This window comes from Berghia stephanieae, unplaced genomic scaffold (assembly GCF_034508935.2).
Source record: "Berghia stephanieae isolate SIO BIC M18660-M18661 unplaced genomic scaffold, UCSD_Bste_1.3 scaffold3329, whole genome shotgun sequence".
Taxonomy (NCBI): Eukaryota; Metazoa; Mollusca; class Gastropoda; order Nudibranchia; family Aeolidiidae; genus Berghia; species Berghia stephanieae.
This window is the reverse complement of record NW_027624544.1, coordinates 1-7,044: the sequence shown is the minus strand read 5'-3', so window position 1 is coordinate 7,044 and position 7,044 is coordinate 1. Positions and strand designations below refer to the sequence as shown.

The 7,044-nt window shown below is 32.2% G+C and overlaps 1 protein-coding gene across 1 annotated transcript; it reads left to right on the top strand.

The window, feature by feature from the left end:
* Positions 1-275: 275 nt before the first annotated feature.
* LOC144961618 (uncharacterized) lies at positions 276-5,522 on the top strand (the record flags this gene model as incomplete). The annotated part of the gene is made up of 5 exons (XM_078894748.1): positions 276-345; positions 485-570; positions 1,560-1,678; positions 3,494-3,568; positions 5,424-5,522. Coding segments are annotated over 5 exons (449 nt in total), but the record flags the coding sequence as incomplete, so codon positions are not given.
* Positions 5,523-7,044: the final 1,522 nt, after the last annotated feature.

Sequence of the window (7,044 nt, the reverse complement as noted above, 5' to 3'; positions counted from 1 at the left end):
GATCTTCCGATCCGAAATCGAATGTCATACCACTAGACTACATAAGTCACGAAGAATAAGTACGCGTTGTCAATGCAACAAGAACGAACAAAGAAGATATTTGCTGGTGATATTTAATTTTTTTTTAAAATTGGTATCAATGTAGTTTCAATCTTTTCAATTTGGATTTAACTATGATAAAGCTAATTCGATGGTTGAAAAAATGTGCATAGATGCTTTTGAATTTTACTGTTTGTTTGATGATTTCAAACAACCGTTTGTTTTGATCTCTCCAGGAAAGATGAGTTCTGCCATTTTGTGACAGAGATCCTTCCTGATGGATATAAATTGAAAGTAGAGAATCCTGTGAGTTTCCTGTCCATATCTTCGGTTAATTTTCATTCATAACTTATAAAAACAAAATCTTTCTAAATTCAGTGTTCCCAATGAAGTTATGCAATCATTTCAGGAAAATTGATATCAATATGTGTTAATAAAAACATAGACGTCTACTGCTTCTAAAAGATCTTCTCGTGAGGAAAATAAAAGCAGTGCATTAAAACTTCAGAAAGGGAGTGGAGAGGCATTCATGTTGATAACAACAAGAAATGAAGTGAGTAGAAAAGTGCCAGAAGATAATCGAGAATAACAACTTTTCGGCGACGGTGAGTCGAACCCACGATCCTACGTTACGACAACTCAGCTTGGCTGCGAGACGCTGTGGGACGCTCTATACTCGTAGCCATCCACCACTCCAAAAAAAAAGTGATATCAAGCATATTATCTATCTAGAATCCCTCTCCCGACTTTTTGAGGTCATTGGTTCAACACACAAACGCAGCGAAGTTTGTTTACCAGCCAGCAGTTATGCCTAATCTATTCTCAACACAAACATATAACATAGAAACGATTGAGACTTTAGGTAAGCTCCCATATTGTGGGTGAATATTGATTCAGAAAAGTAATGGGCAGGGACTTATGTTGATGATAACAAGAAATGAAGTGAATAGAAAGTGCAGAAGACAATGGAGAATTAAAACTTCGCGGCGATGGGGGGTCGTACCCCTCGAGTCATACTTACATGGTATTAAATTTAAGATAGCAATATTTTCTGCATATGTATATGAGTTCTGCATGTGCGCTCTACTTTATGAAGATAAATTAGAAGTGATTACGAAAAAGAGCAAATGCAATTTTAAATATCATATTAACTTATTCGTGGCTATAAAAGTTAGAATTCTGTTGATAAATTAATCATATGCTGTTTGACAAATAATCTACATTTTATGTTTTATGAACTCATACTTAATAGAGAAATCAAACATTACTTTGATAAAAGGTAGAGTAATCAGCAATTGGCATTGCCTGGCAATCTAACACTGAAATTGTAGAGACAGTCAATACAAATATCATTGCCCCTGGCATTTTCTAGTTACCACAAATTCTTTGATGTATAATATAGGTCCTTAAAAAGTGAAGGTTTTTTTTTCTATAACCATTTTATTCACATTAATACTACTGACCCAACTTGCTTTAACCATCACCGATTTTTTCAGCACCAACCAATGAAATGCTGACAGATGTCAGGGCTTTTTTGTTCAGACCTCTGGTGCTTCAACGACCAAACCCATGACATGCAACAATTTACAGAAAATTGGGATCTCTCCTGACCATGTTTATAATCCTGTCATTGTACAAAGTCAGTTTATGATACAGTTATGAAATAATAATTAATGAAGATAATTATTTTAAAATCTTAGCGACAAAAAAAAAATATATTATATATTATGGATACATAAGCTCAAGTAACAACATGTCCATTTTTTCTATTCTTTGTTTATTTTCTTTTAATACATATCTCTTGAAACCAAATTGACAGTTTTGCATTGTGCTAGCTATACGCCCTTGCAGCTTGCAAATATTTGATTTTTAAAAAATAATATTCAATTAGATAGTCTTTATTTGTGTTTTTGTTTTTTTGTTTTTTAAGGGTTTTACGGCGCTTGCAACACATTAAGGTCATATCAGCGCCATACTTTGTGTGATCTAAAAATACCTCTTATTAAACAACTTACTCCATTTAATTAAAAAGTATTTAACAAAAAAAAAAAATGAACAAAACAGCTTCATAAAAGAACAAAATAATTAAAATAGAGAGTTTCTGGCTCAAATTAGTCATTATGGTTCATGTTAAGTGTTAATTATGTTTTGAAGCTGTTTTACTCAGTTTTTTGTTCAATACTTTTATACAATCCTCAGTCGCATATGGTTTTCATATTATCTATCAAAACGAAAACAAGTAATAATTAATTTCTAAAGGCTTAAGATCATCTTAGAAATAACTAAAGTATGGAGTCCCACAGGGTTCAAATCTTGGGTCTGTTCTTTTTGTCATGTATACTGTCCCTCTTTCGTAAATGACCCTCTCTGATCCCAAGATTCGTAAAAGGGGAATATGTATATTCGAATAAAAACTATAAAAAAACTACCGTGGTAACCTACTGTCATTATTTAAAAATCTAAAATTATTTAGAATTATGATCGACTATGGGGTTTCAGACAAGTGTAGTCATGTACAAAGAGCTGATTTTTGACATGAGAATGATGTCTCACAGAAGTCATTAATTATTATCGAAGCAGCAACTATAAATAAGTAACAGTCATCATGTATTTTTTGCATGTGTGATAACCCACTCTCAAACCAATGCAAAATATTGTCCATTAAAACAATGTTAACAACAATCCCATGATTGATTCGCTATCAGAACCTCAAATATGTGGACGTAAATCACAAACCTTATAATTTCTTTACAACCTTAATAATTGTTATTTCCACTTTTTTTTCGATTCGAAAATTTAACGACTTCAACAATACAAATTCATGCAACTAGACTCATTTTTTAAAACTGAAAAGAGAAAATACCCTCTCCCTTTTGAAACAGCTTCATTGGCTAACAGTATTTAATATAATTTACTTAAATTTGCTGTGCTTGTTTATCACCCAACCTATTTGTCTGAATTACTCCATAGTTATAGACAGTCAATGATTTGAGATCCGTGCTATTCTTCTAGGACTGTGTTTCTTAACGATTTCTAAACATTTAAAGTTTGTTGTAAACGGGACTTGAGTTATGTGTGTGTTTGTGTGTGTGTATGTGCACGTATGTGAGAGAGAGAGAGAGAGAGAGAGAGAGAGAGAGAGAGAGAGAGAGAGAGAGAGAAGCGTGCATATGTATATGTTGTGAATGGCCTAAAGCCTCTGTACGGAATAAATTATTATTATTTATCCATTTATTTATTTATTTATTTATTTATTATTATTATTATTATTATTATTATTATTATTATTATTATTATTATTATTATTATTATTATTATTATTAACATCATCATTATCATCATCATCATCATCATCATCATCATCATCATCATCATCATCATCATCATCACATCATCATCATTCTAACAGCTTTACTCTATTTGAGATAGCTATTCCTATTATTCCGTGTATTAGATCCAACTCGTAAATCAGTTGCAATAAGAGAAGACAGTCCTGGGTTTCCAAACACGCCATCTAGAAACGATAAAGGTAAGTAAAGATTGGATCTGCACATGAGTTTCTCTTGCAAGTGCATTAAGATTTTCCTTTCCTTTCAAAATTTCTGCATTTCCACTGATTTCGATTTTTGCAAAGCACAACCACTTAAACACTTCCTCCCCTGGTCAGGCAGCCTAGCACTTAAACATATTTACAGTTTTACAAAAAAGATTACTATATTTACAAAACTTACAACTATATTTCTACTGATGTGCCCACATTAGTTTCCCTATCCTACTTATTTACGATTTGTCATGTATTTCACAAAATTAGATGTCTATTTAATTTTCAAGTTCTCTAATTTGAATATCAGATTCATATCAAAGTCTCAATTATTGAAACATACTTCTTGATTGCGTGCTTTGTAATATTTCTACACTAACTCTGAACTCTTTTAAAAAAATCGTTTAATTTTGGTTTTCGAATGACATTTTTTTTCTATTTCGAACTTTCTTTTGTCTATTTCAAAAGTATCTACTGAGAATTCACATAGTTAATTTACATTCAAATAAATTCAATTCCTTTTGAGTGACCATGCGATTAATGTTGATCAGTATAATTATAATAATGTAATTCCTTCGAATGTACGAGTATTTATTAGGATATTTTAAAGTATTTTAGTTAAACATTGTTTTAATTAAAATTCTACTCTAATTTAAGATACCTTTCAATTTGAATAGCAAGAGATTTGATTTTTGTTGTAAGTATGAATTGGTGTATTCCACTTTAAAGATTGCTATGATAGATTCACCTAAAAGCACTCTTTGCAACCAGGAGACTTCAGATTTGAAGAGCGGTCTTCCTAAAAGTCGAATCTTTCAGAGGAATCATCGTTAAGCTTAAGTTTGTAGGTTCCAAGTTGAATATACATCACACTTTTATACGTTGACTAGAATACCATTGTGATGCCGTCTATAGAAAGGGTCCTCATGTCAATACTAAGATATGAAAGGTATTTTGAGACTTTCCGATGAAAATTGGAATTTCCTATTGATATAATAGTCTGTTCAATCCTGCATATTTTCACACAGTAAGTATCTAAAACTTGACTTTAATTATTTTTTTCTGGGGCACCTTATACATTAAATAACGTTTAGTAAACTCCAAAGCCGTTTTCTCGAAACCACATTTTCAAATTGCTCACTTCAAATAACCGTATATCAGCCTATATTTAATCATTTATTTTTCATGAAATAAACGACAAAAAGTAGTGGACCATATCTTCAGAGTGCCTAACATTTTGGACACATTGTGTAGCCAAACTGTTCTTTAACCAGTTAACAAGGCCATTTGTACTCTGGAAAGACACGTATGAAAAGAACTGGCGGAAAACCCGTCGCTCAAATTTGATCGATTAATGACCCTCATCTTGGCCAAAAAACTCAAACCTGGGCCCTTTCAGTTGATTGGTTAACAAAGGATACAATGGACAGGCATGCAGTAGAGAGAAAAAAAATGTTAAAGAGAGAGAGAGAGAGAGAGATAGAGAGAGAGAGAGATAGAGAAGAGAGAAGGAGAGAGAGGAGAGAGAAAGAGAGGGAGAGAGAGAGAGAGAGAGAGAGAGAGGAGAGAGAGAGAGAGAGAGAGAGATTATGTGCAACACAAGAACAAATGCTCTTCATTTCTGTTTAAGACTCATTCAAATTTCAGATTTTCAAAAAAATAATTTTATTTTGTTTTGTTATATACGTTTTAATTATGCCTCATAAAAATGAGGTTAGTAAATACATTTGTTGTCAATGCTTTGAAGAAAAATAAAATAAAATGGAAGAGAGTTGGGGGATTATAGAATGATGAATACAATTTTGACAACAAATTGATTTTATGTACCCTATTGACTCTCCAGCCAAAGCATGGATGAAGAATCGTTCTCAATCAATTCCAAATATTACTCCGTTAATGGACTTACGGCAAGATGTAAGACGATTGTCTGTATCCATTGAAGGTAATCTCGAAGAATAGAGATCTAGATACATGATACGTCAATAAATGATAAATAACAGTTCAAAATCGCTATCAAAGTATAAATCAAAAGAAGCATACAATTCATAAATGATCACAAAGAGTTAGAATTGCCAACTAGAAACAAATTGTGTATTTAAAAGGGAAGTCATTTTCTCGATCATGTGTAAAAATGAGAAAATTGACTAAATTATCAACGCATAGCAAAAATAAGCAAAAAAAAGTTATCAGTTAATATAAATTTATTGATCTTCAAAAGAAAAAAATGGTTGATGCCTTTTGAGTTCAAGCGCACATTTAAGCGACCATCCCACTGCTGACTTAGTCCATCCCAAAAACTACATACAATTTCTTTTGCATTATGCATTTCAAAATTGGAAGGCATTTTAAAGGAGAATAAAAGAAAATGCTCAAGTAATCCCTCACATAATATGGAAAGAGATTGCAGTTGTTGGCTAGCAACATGTATTTTATGTAATAGGGCTTTTAATCTATTACAAAATCGGCCCCTATTAGACCTCAACAGACCAATGAATTCCATCTTCTTCAAGCATAATGTATAAAAAACCGATGTCTCGAGCATAATATTTATCTGATGATCTCATTGTCTCTAATTCCATCTGTTTTAAGAAAATAATATTTTAAAATAATAGGTAAAATGAACGAAAATTTATATTTGTCCATGTGTTTGTTTTTTTTAAAATTGAAGTTTAATGAGTACATTGAATAATATCATAGAAAACCCCCCACTGATTCAGTTTATAATGGTTATTAAAAAACATTTTTAAGTTTGTTCTTTATATCGGTGTTTAAAATCTAGTATATATGTATGTGTCTTCATAAAAAATAAACCAACACTTTGGTCGTTTAAGATGTAATCTTTGTATGGTACAATTTTTACCATTATTGTACTCAACGTGCTTTACATGGGGGCCAGAGCCCAAAAACAATTCTCAAATCCTCGATACACGCAGTCTGTATGGTGAGTAAAGCGCCTTTTCCAATGATTCAACTTTGCGACGCCAAAAGCGGAATCTTCCCTCTGTCCTACTGATCGCAAATGAATGTCAACAATGGCATGCTGTTAGAGAACAAAGCTATCTACTTATATGTAATACTGAGTTTGATAAACAAATAACACCTAGACCAAACACTTCAGTCATTTGTATGTCAAAATAGAAAAGCTTCTGACGTGACAAAATCAGTGATTTATAAAGGATAAATTAATTTTATTCTTTTTTATAAACTGAATCAAAATGAAAAAGTTCAGATGTCAGAAAGCTGCATCAAGAGATTCATCTCCAAATCATTATAACTTGTTGAAAAATTATATTTAGCTTAATCCTTGATTCTAATTTCCCAATATCTTTTTGGATCTTCTCTCAATACCAACGCCTGCGTTACCCAAGCAATCACTTACCTTTCCAGTGACAATCCCCCAACATCCAACACCCAAGGCAAAGTTTTGGTACTTTACAACATCCCAACCACAAAAATTCCCCCCC